The sequence below is a fragment of the Oncorhynchus masou genome, chromosome 6, assembly GCF_036934945.1.
Source record: "Oncorhynchus masou masou isolate Uvic2021 chromosome 6, UVic_Omas_1.1, whole genome shotgun sequence".
Taxonomy (NCBI): domain Eukaryota; kingdom Metazoa; phylum Chordata; class Actinopteri; order Salmoniformes; family Salmonidae; genus Oncorhynchus; species Oncorhynchus masou.
The window spans coordinates 14,219,512-14,232,874 of record NC_088217.1 but is presented as its reverse complement, the minus strand read 5'-3'; the positions used below and the strand labels follow the sequence as shown (position 1 = coordinate 14,232,874).

General features: G+C 41.4%; 1 protein-coding gene across 1 annotated transcript in view; it reads right to left on the bottom strand.

Moving 5' to 3' along the window:
• necab3 (N-terminal EF-hand calcium binding protein 3) overlaps positions 1-13,363 on the bottom strand; it is a 58,772-nt gene that overhangs the window by 39,194 nt on the left and 6,215 nt on the right. The window contains exon 2 of the mRNA XM_064967149.1: positions 6,278-6,302. Within this exon, the coding sequence (XP_064823221.1) occupies positions 6,278-6,302 (25 nt within the window). The remainder of the gene's footprint in view (positions 1-6,277; positions 6,303-13,363) is intronic.

The following is a 13,363-nucleotide window of genomic DNA, read 5'->3' as shown; positions in this document are numbered from 1 at the left end:
CAGTAAATGATGTTGCAGTAAATGATGTTGTTGCAGTACATGTTGTTGCAGTACATGTTGTTGCAGTAAATGTTGTTGTTGCAGTACATGTTGTTGCAGTAAATGTTGTTGCAGTAAATGTTGTCCAGTACATGATGTTGTCCCAGTACATGATGTTGTCCCAGTACATGATGTTGTCCCAGTACATGATGTTATCGCAGTACATGATGTTATCGCAGTACATGATGTTGTCGCAGTACATGATGTTGTTGCAGTACATGATGTTGCAGTATGATGTTGTTCCAGTACATGTTGTTGTTGCAGTACATGTTGTTCCAGTACATGTTGTTCCAGTACATGATGTTGTTGCAGTAAATGATGTTGTTGCAGTAAATGATGTTGTTGCAGTAAATGATGTTGTTGCAGTAAATGATGTTGTTGCAGTAAATTATGTTGTTGCAGTAAATTATGTTGTTGCAGCACATGTTGTTGCAGCACATGTTGTTGCAGCACATGTTGTTGCAGTAAATGTTGTCGCAGTAAATGTTGTCCCAGTACATGTTGATCTTGTAGATGTTGTTCTAGTAGATGTTGTTCCAGTACATGTTGTTCCAGTACATTTTCTCCAGTACATGTTGTTCTTGGAGATGTTGTTCCAGTACATGTTGTTCCAGTAGATGTTGTTCCAGTACATGTTGTTCCAGTAGATGTTGTTGCAGTACCAGTACATGATGTTGTTGCAGTACATGATGTTGTTGCAGTACATGATGTTGTTGCAGTACATGATGTTGTTGCAGTACATGATGTTGTTGCAGTACATGTTGTTCCTGTACATGTTGTTCCTGTACATGTTGTTCCTGTACATGTTGTTCCTGTAGATGTTGTTCCTGTAGATGTTGTTCCTGTAGATGTTGTTCTCGGATATGTTGTTCCAACACATGATGTTCTAGGAGATGTTGTTCCAGTACATGTCGTTCAAGTAGATGTTGTTCTAGGATATGTTTTTCCAGCACATGATGTTCTAGGAAATGTTGTTCCAGTACATGTTGTTCAAGTAGATATTGTTCAAGTAGATATTTTTCAAGTACATGTTGTTCCAGTAGATGTTGTTCAAGGAGATGTTGTTCAAGTAGATATTGTTCAAGTAGATATTGTTCAAGTACATGTTGTTCCAGTAGATGTTGTTCAAGGAGATGTTGTTCAAGGAGATGTTGTTCAAGGAGATGTTGTTCAAGGAGATGTTGTTCCAGTACATGTTGTTCCAGTAGATGTTGTTCCAGGAGATGTTGTTCAAGGAGATGTTGTTCAAGGAGATGTTGTTCAAGGAGATGTTGTTCCAGTACATGTTGTTCCAGAACATGTTGTTCAAGTAGCAAGTGGCATAAGCCAGTACATGTCCAGGCCCGTCTGAAGTATGCTAGAGAGCATTTGGATGATCCAGAAGAAGATTGGGAGAATTTCATATGGTCAGATGAAACCAAAATATAACTTTTTGGTAAAAACTCAACTCGTCGTGTTTGGAGGACAAAGAATGCTGAGTTGCATCCAAAGAACACCATACCTACTGTGAAGCATGGGGGTGGAAACATCATGCTTTGGGGCTGTTTTTCTGCAAAGGGATCAGGACGACTGATCCGTGTAAAGGAAAGAATGTATGGGGCCATGTATCGTGAGATTTTGAGTGAAAACCTCCTTCCATCAGCAAGGGCATTGAAGATGAAACGTGGCTGGGTCTTTCAGCATGACAATGATCCCAAACACACCGCCCGGGCAACAAAGGAGTGGCTTCGTAAGAAGCATTTCAAGGTCCTGGAGTGGCCTAGCCAGTCTCCAGATCTCAATCCCATAGAAAATCTTTGGAGGGAGTTGAAAGTCCGTGTTGCCCAGCAACAGCCCCAAAACATCACTGCTCTACAGGAGATCTGCATGGAGGAATGGGCCAAAATACCAGCAACAGTGTGTGAAAACCTTGTGAAGACTTACAGAAAACGTTTGACATTGCCAACAAAGGGTATATAACAAAGTATTGAGATAAACTTTTGTTGTTGACCAAATACCCTTTTTCCACCATAATTTGCAAATAAATTCATTAAAAATCCTACAATGTGATTTTCTGGATTTTTTTTCTCATTTTGTCTGTCATAGTTGAAGTGTACCTATGATGAAAATTACAGGCCTCTCTCATCTTTTTAAGTGGGATAACTTGCACAATTGGTGGCTGACTAAATACTTTTTTGCTCCACTGTACATGTGCCTTCATCATCTGACTCTGACCTTCTTTCATTTCGATGAGGGGATTGGAGACCTCCCAGGTTTAGCTGTCAAAGCCACCAGATTTGATGCCTTGCTCTTTGGCAGCCTAATGGTGACTACTGGGAGCTTGTTCACGTCTCTGACAGTTCTGAGTTAAAATGGCTTACTAAAATGTGCTGCTCTTCTAGGTCGTTCCAGGACGACCTAGAGGAGCGTATTATTGCCATGCCTACGGCTTATTTCATCCATTATTACTGATGTGTCAGAATGAAGGAAAAGCCATTGAGTCGCCTGTTGTGGGATGAAAGTCCTCAATAGGTATGTACCTTACTTGACAGAAGAAGACAGCAATCCCTTGTGACTGGATCTGTGGATCATTGCCTTATCTTTCACTGTATTGTGCAGTTCATACTCTCTTACTCTGACTTGGCACCATTTCAACTTTCATTATATTTAATTATATCAGTGATACAGGAACTAACACAAGGCCTTTGGAACATTGTGTAACACTCATTGTAAGATGATAATATTACACCTGTCATGGCTTGATTGTGCTTAAATTAACAGTGCCCTGCTTGTCAATGTATGAAACCTACAACAAAAACATCCTGGTCCTACATAAGCTATGATTTAACTGTCCTGTCATTTTAGCCTCCAGCTAAATCAGGGAGTGACTCAAGCTCCATCTTAGTCAGAACGATGCCTATCAAGCCTGGCCACTCTCCTCCTCTCGCTCCTTTCCAACGGCCATACATTCACCCTCCCTCCAATCTGTCCTGTCAGATTACATCAACAGATGCCCACAAAGCGTGCACAACAACAGTACCAGTAAGCCTGGCTGAAAGTCTGTCAACTGTGGAAAGAGAGAGGAAAGAGACAAAGAAAGAGGGGGATAAGAAAGACGGAGCGAAAGGGAGAGAAAATGTAGAATGGAGAGAGAGAGAGGAAGAAGGAAGGAAGGAGAGCGATTGAGAGAGAGAAGGGGAAAGAGACAGATACAGAGATTGAGTTGAGGTTAGCATCTGGTGGACTGTTGAATCTGGCCAAAGTAATAAGATGTCATTTTGCAGAGCAGGAACATGTGGCATAGCAGAGAAGTAGCTTTCGAATAATATTGTCCTGACTCATTCCTCCCACCATTCAATTTACTCATCAATTTACACATATGTAATTATATTACATTATTGCTATGCTTGGAGATGTGAGGGAAAGTCTTCATAAGGACATCCAGATTGACATGTTGTTGTAATTTTATTGACGAAAAGATATCAATCGAATGACAGCTATTCGTTGACACAGCTGATTGTGTTATGTAATAAAACCTATGGGAGACATACAGCCAACGCTTCGGGTGTGAAGTTTCCCCTACATACTGATCTCGGAGCAGCTTCCCCACCCCAATCCTAAAATGTTAAAACAGACAATGTTAAAACAGCGACTAGGTGTAACCTCAGCATACTCCTACAGACAACAGTCTTCAAGGCCAAGCCGAGAGCGCCAATGTTGCAGAGTCCATAAGACATTCATCCTCTGACAGTGAGAAATAATGATACATTTCGAAGACACTCACTCGAACAGACAAATCTCCACCCTGCACAGCCAGAAAAGGACTTGCCACCCCTCGAGCCTGGTTCCTTTCTAGGTTTCTTCCTAGGTTCCTGCCTTGTAGGGAGTATTTCCTAGCCACTGTGCTTCTGCATCTGCATTGCTTTCTCTTTGGGGGTTTATGCTGGGTATCTGTATAGCACTTTGTGACAACTGCTGATGTAAAAAGGACGTTATAAAACAAATGTTATTAATTGCTTGAATATTCTGCATTCTGAGTGAAATGTAAGTGTTCTGAACAAATTATTTAAGCAGTGGGCTAAACGTATACTCAAACATACTAACAAATGAAAATACATTTTATATTTGAGATTCTTCAAAGTAGCCACCCTTTGCCTTGATGACAGCTTGGCACTCTTGGCATTCTCTCAACCAGCTTCATGAGGAAAGTCACCTGGAATGCATTTCAATTAACAGGTGTACCTTGTTAAAAGTTAAATAGTGGAATTTCTTTCCTTCTTAATGCGTTTGAGTCAATCAGTTGTATTGTGACTAGGTAGGGGTGGTATACAGAAGATACCCCTATTTGGTAAAAGACCAAGTCCATATTATGGCAAGAACAGCTCAAATAAGCAAAGAGAAACAACAGTCCATTATTACTTTAAGACATGAAGGCCACACAATCTGGAAAATGTCAAGAACTTGTGCAGTTGCAAAAACCATCAAGCGCTATAATGAAACTGGCTCTCATGAGGACCACCACAGGAAAGGAATACCTACCTCTGTTGCAGAGGATAAGTTCATTAGAGTTACCAGCCTCAGAAATTGCAGCCCAAATAAATGCTTCACATAGTTCAAGTAATAGACACATCTCAACATCAACTGTTCAGAGAAGACTGCGTAAATCAGGCCTTCATGGTCAAATTGCTGCAAAGAAACCAGTACAAAAGGGTACCAATATGAAGAAGAGATGTGCAAGGGCCAAGAAACACAAGCAATGGACATTAGACTGGTGGAAATCTGTCTTTTGTTCTGATGAGTCCAAATTTGAGATTTTTGTTTCCAACCGCAGTGTCTTTGTGAGACACAGAGTAGGTGTGCTGATGATCTCCGCATGTGTGGTTTCCACAGTGAAGCATGGAGGAGGAGGTGTGATGGTGCTTTGCTGGTGACACTGTCAGTGATTTATTTAGAATTCAAGGCAAACTTAACCAGCATGGCTACATAAGCATTCTGCAGTGATACACCATCCCATCTGGTTTGCACTTAGTCCCACTATCATTTGTTTTTCAACCTCCAGGCTGTGTAAGGGCTATTTGACCAATAAGGAGAGTGATGAGCGCTGCATCAGATGACCTGGCCTCCACAATCACCCGACCTCAACCCAATTGAGATGGTTTGGGATGAGTTGGACCACAGAGTGAAGGAAATGTATCCAACAAGTGCTCAGCATATGTGGGAACTCCTTCAAGACAGTTGGAAAAGCTGGTTGAGAGAATGCCAAAAATGTGCAATGCTGTCATCAAGGTATAATATAAAATATATTTTGATTTGTTTAACACTTTTTTGGTTACTAGATGATTCCATGTGTTATTTCATAGTTTTGATGTCTTCACTAGTATTCTACAATGCAGAAGATAGTAAAAATAAAGAAAAACCCTTGAATGAGTAGGTGTCCAAACTTTTGACTGGTACTGTATGTACCAATCCCAGATTGCCCCTTTAACCAACATTCATTGCCCATATACTACAGTTAATACTGCAGCATCAATATATTCAATAGCATCCCAGACCAAACTATCAAGTTTCAAAACATATTGAAGAAGAAGGTTTGAGGGGGGGACCTTGAACCTTCTTTTCCATATGGCTGAGAAGGAGGTTAGGAGATAGGATGTGAGGAATTGTGGAAAGACAAATTGAGATAGAGCCCAGACGTTTTTTCCCTGATCATGTGACCTGGCCAGGAAACACTCCTGTGTTATGAATGGATTAGCTGTGATTGGACTAGCTTTGATTGGATTACCAGTAATTGTTCACCAATCAGTATATCATGGAGAGAAGTTGGCTCTACATATGAAATCCAAACCTTTATTCAAATGCCATCATGAGAATAGACTTCCATTCCAATTGATTGGTTTCTGTACCAACTCAACTGTATGTCTGATAGTAAGTTACTGTAGCCTACATTGTTTCCAAGACACATTTTCTGCAGTCAAAGCAATATTCCTCCTCCTTGCCAGGGTTTTAATTGGGCAAGGAAAGTGGGACGCACTGAAGTGTGAAGAGAGAAAAGCCTCACTTGAGGCTCACTTGTTTCCTTCATGCGAGTCATTTGGCTCTTTGATTGAACAAAACCTAACAACAACTGCATATTCCTCCATAAATGGTATCCTGTGTGAGAACGATACTTTAGAAATGGAATAGGGTGAATGAGAAAACGACAAATTCACATGAGACAAAATGAATCATCACTTGACAAGTAGAGTTGTTGTATACTCACCATTCTTGTCAGCACGGCGGAAAATCTGAAATAAAAAGGGAAACATTTTAGGTAGAGCTTTTAACAAAGCGTCACAACAGGCTTTCTCTAAAAGCTATTTCAAATCAGGGTACTTCATCAAAAAGACAGTTCCCAGGAGCTCTGGTCATCTTTTATGCCCATAGAGCATTTCATAGGCAGGCTATTCCAATCCTTTTTGAATGAGGTACCATAACAAGGAAACAAGCATACAAAGAAATGTGTACATCCACTTGTCTGGGCATTTAGTCATAGGATTACCTTGTGAACAAATCAAAACTAACTCAATCTATTACATTTGGCAAGCAATTGCTCATCCTCAAACTGATTTCTCCATCACTTGGGATAAGTGAAGACTAATGGCCTGAGACATCAGGGGCTGTGTCCACAAAGCGCCTCAGAGTAGACAATTGATCATAAGTGCTAAGAGAAGAGACATTCTACTCCTATGGGTAGAAATAAAAGCTATGCATGAAGCCATTTTAGGCATAATAGTCACACCTTGTCGACAGACACTTAGAACACCTCGTGAGCTGTCCTAACCAGTTAAAAGTTACCAGCAAGTGACTTGATAATTTTTTTTAAGTCAGTGGTTCCTGCGCCACTGTTGCAGGAGAACTTTCCTGAAATGCAGGACATTTAAAACATGTAGTGTATTTGAGGTTTAAAAAGGCTTCTGAAGTTTGTCATTTCCACTCTGACATTTCCGACTTGTGTCAAATGTGTCAACCCCTACAAAAATGTCCATGAACTATAATCCACATAATAATTCACATTTCCTGTTACTGCAGGATCCTGCTGTAGCAAACTGGCTCAAATTAAGATCCGACATCTGTACATGCAACAGTTTCTCTTGCGCTTTTGACAATGATTTCACATGAGGCCTGATTTCACATGATATGCCCAAATATCCATGCTTATAACCACTGGGCTACTAAATAATCACATATTTTTCTTTCAATTACTTAATTAACCTATATCATGCTACTTCAAGTTATTGATTTGGAGCAAAATATGACGTTGTAAAAAAAAAAGAGCCTAAATTGGGTATGCCTATAAAAATGGGTGTCAATTGAAGGCATTTAGAGGTTCATGTTAACTTTAATTCTTTTCGATGAAAATGATAGACCTTTCAAACATTTAATACAACATTATTGGTAAGTGACTTGATGCTTGCTGTGCCAAAGTGATTTAGAGTTGTTAAACGGGAGTGACGAGTGTGTTGATATAATGGTAATATTATCAAAATATATCCACTTTTTACAACCATCAGAATTGGTTAAAAAAAATTAAGAGGTTATTCATGCCAACATATTAGGCACATTAATTAAAATTTGGCAAAGCGATCATGTCAGGTGAAAATTAGGCAATAATTAATAGTAGGCAAAGTGATCATATCAGGTGAAAATTTGATCAAACATTTTACCATTGCAACATTTGATGTCACATTCCCTGCGTTTGTCTGAAGTGTGCAGTAGAGGTCAAAGCTGGCAAAGCCTCCTCGCTATTGGTTATTCCCCATAATTTGCAACAACGTCACTGAGAGTCATAATGATCTTTTCTTTGCGTTACCTCAAATTGTCGCGATTACCAGCTAAGATAAACTTTTATGAATTGATTTTACATCTGGCTGAGAGTTTGAGTTTTAGCATGAGCCTAAAACCTACTCTGAGCTGGGAGTTTTCGTAGTATTAAAACAAGTTTTAATAGGATTCCTAGGACCTTTTCTGAGATGCATTGTGGATCACCTTTCAGAAGTCAACAATCTCAGGATTTTCAACTATGCCACCTGCTGTCAATGTCCATTTGTAACGTAAATAGCCCCAGACCAGTTGACCGTGTCAAATAGTATGAACAATAATCAAACACTCATTTGTTCTACTTTGGACGGATGTCTGATCATAATGGCGCTGGAGGGGATGGCTACCGTTTTACGGTTACAAAACCAATTGTGCTATTTTGTGTGTTTTTTCGCATTGTAACTTATTTTGTACATAATGTTGCTGCTACCATCTCTTATGACCAAAAATAAGGTTCTGGATGTCAGAACAGCGATGACTCACCTCGAACTGGACAAAGACTTTTTCTTTAATGTGTCTGATGCGAAGGATATACCGTTTCTTCTATGCCAGGCCCAAATCCCCGACATTCGCATGATGAAAAGACAAAAGATACAGGGGGCTAAGATCCGGGTGCTTTGTGAGAACTCGTTAGCGAGTGGGTAACCCATCCGTTCTATTAGCCAACATGCAATCACTGAAAAATAAAGTGGATGAGATCCGTTCGAGACTATCCTACCAACAGGACATTAAAAACTGTAATATCTTATGTTTCACAGCGTCGTGGAAGTTGGTAGGGTTTTCCGTGCATCGGCAGGACAGAACAGCTACGTCGGGTAAGATGGGAGGTGGTGGTGTTTGTCAATAACAGCTGGTGCGCAATCTCTAATATTAAGGAAGTCTCAAGGTAATGCTCGCCTGAGGTAGAGTACCTCATGATAAGCTGTAGACCATACTATCTACCAAGAGGGTTTTCATCTGTATTTTTCGTAGCCGTCTATTTACCACCACAAACCGATGCTGGCACTAAGACTGCACTCAATGAGCTGTATAAGGCCATAAGCAAACAAGAAAATGCTCATTCAGAAGCAGCACTGTAATGCAGGCAAACTTAAATCAGTTTCACCTAATTTACACCAGCATCTCACATGTGCAACCAGAGGGAAACACTTTAGACCACCTTTACTCCACACACAGAGATGCATACAGCTCTCCCTCACACTCCATTTGGCAAATCTGACCATAATGCTATCCTCCTGATTCCTGCTAACAAGCAAAAACTAAAATCAGGAAGTACCAGTGACTCGCTCAATACAGAAGTGGTCAGATGACGCGGATGCTAAACTACAGGACTGTTTTGCTAGCGCAGACTGGAATATGTTCTTGGATTCATCCAATGGCATTGAGGAGTAAACCACCTCAGTCAACGGCTTCATCAATAAGTACATTGACGATGTAGTCCCCTCAGTGACCATATGTACATATCCAATCCAGAAGCCATGGATTACAGGAAACATTCTCACCGAGCTAAAGGCTAGAGCTGCCGCTTTCAAGGAGCGGGACTCTAATCCAGACACTTATAAGTAATCTCTCTACGCCCTCAGACAAACCATCAAACAATCAAAGCGTCAATACAGGATTACGGTTGAATCCTACTACACCGGCTCTGATGCTTGTCGGATGTGGCAGGTCTTGGAAACTACTACTGGCTACAAAGGGAAACCCAGCCGCGAGCAGCCCAGTGACACGAGCCTACCAGAACAGCTAAATGCCTTTTATGTTCACCTCGAGGCAAGCTACACTGAAGCATGCATGAGAGCACCAGCTATTCCGGACAGCTGTGTGATCACTCTGTCCGTAGCCGATGTGAGCAAGAGGGAATGCCAAGAGAATGCCAAGAGTGTGCAAAAAACTCATCAAGGCAAAGGGAGGCTACTTTGAAGAATCTCAAACATAAAATATTTTGATTCCATATGTGTTATTTCATAGTTTTGACGTTTTCACTATCATTCTACAATGTAGAAAATAGTAAGAATAAAGAAAAACCCTGAAATTAGTAGGTGTGACTGTACCGTACATGTTTCAAGTGGACCACCATAGTCCCTGCACCCAAGAAAACTTAGCACTCACGTCGATAGCCATGAAGTGCTTTGAAAGGCTGGTCAGGGCTCACATCAACACCATCATCCCGGAAACCCTAGACCCACTCCAATTCGCATACCGCCCCAACAGATCCACAGATGATGCAATCTCAATCGCACTCTACACTGCCCTTTCCCACCTGGACAAAAGGAACACCTATGTGAGAATGCTGTTCATTGACTACAGCTCAGCGTTCAACACCATAGTGCCCACGAAGTTCATTACTAAGCTAAGGACCCTGGGACTAAACACCTCCCTCTGCAAGTGGATCAGAACACACCCCATTCACATTGACGGGGCTATATTGTAGGGGGTCGAGAGTTTCAAGTTCCTTGGTATCCACATCAACAAACTATCATGGTCCAAACACGCCAAGACAGTCGTGAAGAGGGCACGACAGCGCCTTTTCCCCCTCAGGAGACTGAAAAGATTTGGCATGGGTCCCCAAATCATCAAAAGAATTCTAAAGCTGCACCATCGAGAGCATCCTGACCGGTTGCATCACCGCCTGGTATGGCAACTGCTCGGCATCCAAGCGTAAGGCGCTACAGGTGGTAGTGCTTACAGCCCAGTATTTCACTGGGGCAAAGCTTCCTGCCATCCAGGACTTCTATTCTAGGCGATGTTAGAGGAAGTCCCCAAAGAAATTGTCAAAGATCCCAGTCACCCAAGTCATAGACTGTTCTCTCTGCTACCGCACGGCAAGCAATACTGGAGCACCAAGTCTAGGTCCAAAAGGCTCCTTAACAGCTTCTACCCCCAAGCCATAAGACTGTTGAAAAACCTATCAAAATGGCTACCTGGACTATTTGCACTGACACCCACCCCCCCACCACTTTGTTTTTACACTGTTACTACTTGCTGTTTATTGTCTTATCACTTTACCCCTACCTACATGTACAAATTACATCGACTAACCTGTACCCCCGCAAATTGACTCGGTACCGGTACTCCCTGTATATTGCCTCATTATTGTTATTTTATTGTGTTACTTTTTAATTACATTTTTTACTTTTAGTTTATTTAGTAAATATTTTCTTAAACCTGCATTGTTGGTTAAAACCTCTTAAGGATCGGACGCCTTTTTCCAATTTTCACATAAAATGCATATTCTTGATACCATTTGAAAGGAAACACTTTGAAGTTTGTGGAAATGTGGAATTAATGTAGGAGAATATAACACATTAGATCTGGTAAAAGATAATACAAAGAAAAAAAGCATGTTTTTTTGTTCCATCATCTTTGAAATGCAAAAGAAAGGCCATTATCTGACTTTGGACTCTAGGTGCGATTTATATTGTGGCCACGAGATGGCAGCAGTGTATGTGCAAAGTGTTAGACTGATCCAATGAACCATTGCATTTCTGTTCAAAATGTTGTATCAAGTCTGCCCAAATATGACTAATGGGTCTATATATACACATTTTCAAGTACATAACTGTGCACTCTCCTCAAACAATAGCATGGTATGTTTTCACTGTAATAGCTACTGTAAATTGGACAGTGCAGTTATATTAACAAGAATCTAAGCTTTCTGCCCACAGAAGATTTGTCTATATCCTGGGAAATGTTCTTGTTACTTACAACTATAAACTATCAAAATAAAGGAAGTCGTAAACACCATATATAATCTCCCAGCAATTTAATGGGTATTTCCCAACGTTTCGGCATCACTGTTCCTTCCTTAGTTACAACGTCATACTAATCACATTAGCGCACATTTGCTCCACCATCCCGAAGGTGGGACACCGTTCTGTGGAGATCTTTAAGAGTTATTAAGGGCTTGTAAGTAAGCATTTCCTGGTACACCTGTATTCGGCGCATCTGACAAATGAAATTTGGTTTGATTAGATTTGACTTGGCCGATAAGTTGTACTCTTGTGTTTACTATGATCGAAATACATTCCCATTATTAATTTTGCTTGTCTGAATGAAAGATGACACAAGGAATTGGGATCTGAAGACATATTTTTTACACTTCAATGAAAACTTGATAGTGAAAGGAACACGTGTATATTGTCGTCAGCTGAAATGCGCTTTCCTGTCTACTACCTCAGGATTGAAAGAAAATGTATGAAAGAAGCCTATTAAGTATAACTGGCCGCACACATTCTCCTATCTGTCTAAACATGATCTACTTGGCATTTGCTCCTAGACAGCTCTGACATTGTCTAAGTTGCACGGCCCAGTATTTTACTCCAGTGTTCTGAGAGGATAATGCATCATTTACAATGTGCAGATAAAGGTCAGCCTTGCTTCCCAGAGCGTCTCTGTTTCAGATGGCATATCAGCAGGTGTTAAGCCAGTAAGAACCATGTGTCCTTTTGACACGGTTTTCTATAAGGAGAAGGAGACCGGCCTCAGGTTGGGAGAAGGAGACCGGCCTCAGGTTGGGAGAAGGAGACCGGCCTCAGGTTGGGAGAAGGAGACCGGCCTCAGGTTGGGAGAAGGAGACCGGCCTCAGGTTGGGAGAAGGAGACCGGCCTCAGGTTGGGAGAAGGAGACCGGCCTCAGGTTGGGAGAAGGAGACCGGCCTCAGGTTGGGAGAAGGAGACCGGCCTCAGGTTGGGAGAAGGAGACCGGCCTCAGGTTGGGAGAAGGAGACCGGCCTCAGGTTGGGAGAAGGCCTCAGGTTGGGAGAAGGACCAGGTTGGGAGAAGGAGACCGGCCTCAGGTTGGGAGAAGGAGACCGGCCTCAGGTTGGGAGAAGGAGACCGGCCTCAGGTCAGACCTCAGGTTGAAAGAGTCTAAATAGGTGCCCAAGTGACTTGAGGATGATCTCCTTCACCGTAAGTGACTGAGGATAATCACCTTCACTGTCTCATATGGTTTTTCAGTGGAAGGAAACACACACCCCTCCCATATTCTATACACAGGCAATGAAGAAGACATCAACCTTCAGATGAGAAATCCTTTGAAGTGTCATCCTTCTCCATCTACTTCTGCTTAATTTAAGCAGTTGAGGGTCTGAGGGTGTAACCTACTGTGTTCAGATTGGAGTTTAGACCGTGATTATGTCTGGCCTGCAGCGTTGTGTTCAGATAACAAATAAGAATTTCATTATGCACAGCTTCACACTCCCATGAATTTCAATTGCTATCATAGACTGTGACTTTCGTATGTTGCCAAGGGAAAAATACAGTATATGCCAGCATATCTTGAAACTATTTAGCTTGTTACTGTAATACTTCATATTGTAGTTCGCTTCGCCACTTATAAACCTTGGCTTCGTTACAGGCTAACATTTTCTAATGCCATATAAGATGACACATTTCCAAGGGCAAAATATCTCAGAACGATTTAGACTTGTAATATATTCATATCAGCTCACCCACGTATCAACCTAATTAATTAGCCAAACATTCTC